At 54.4% G+C, this 331-nt stretch overlaps 1 protein-coding gene across 1 annotated transcript in view; it reads right to left on the bottom strand.

Annotated features, from left to right (window-relative positions):
• Positions 1-114: 114 nt before the first annotated feature.
• LOC107112865 (eukaryotic translation initiation factor 3 subunit K-like) overlaps positions 115-331 on the bottom strand; it is a gene marked incomplete at its 3' end in the record, with an annotated part of 18,705 nt that continues 18,488 nt past the window's right edge. The window contains exon 8 of the mRNA XM_015414062.1: positions 115-240. Within this exon, the coding sequence (XP_015269548.1) occupies positions 115-240 (126 nt within the window). The remainder of the gene's footprint in view (positions 241-331) is intronic.

A 331-nucleotide genomic window follows, 5' to 3' on the forward strand; every position in this document is an offset into this window, starting at 1 on the left:
AAACTTATCTTGCCATCTTTCTGGCAGTTTTTCTTGCATTTAATGAGTGTCGTGGCCCCGTTCAGAGGGAAAGCAGGAGGATGAGGCGAGAGAGACACACACAGAGATGCTTACTGTCAAAGTCTATCTTCTCCACAATGTTCTTGGGCTTGATGCTCTCCTCCTGGTTGCAGATGAAGATGGTTCCCGGCTCCGGCTCCGTCCAGCCGTACTTGCTCATCCAGGACTTCAGCTGGTTGTCTGCCAGGAACAGAGGAGGGGGGGGGGGTTTGGGGGGGGGAGATTAATGGAAGCCCAGACTGCGAGGGGGGGGGGAACGGCTCAAGCTTTT

The sequence above is a fragment of the Gekko japonicus genome, unplaced genomic scaffold (genome assembly GCF_001447785.1).
Source record: "Gekko japonicus isolate JY-2015 unplaced genomic scaffold, Gekko_japonicus_V1.1 scaffold3255, whole genome shotgun sequence".
Taxonomy (NCBI): Eukaryota; Metazoa; Chordata; class Lepidosauria; order Squamata; family Gekkonidae; genus Gekko; species Gekko japonicus.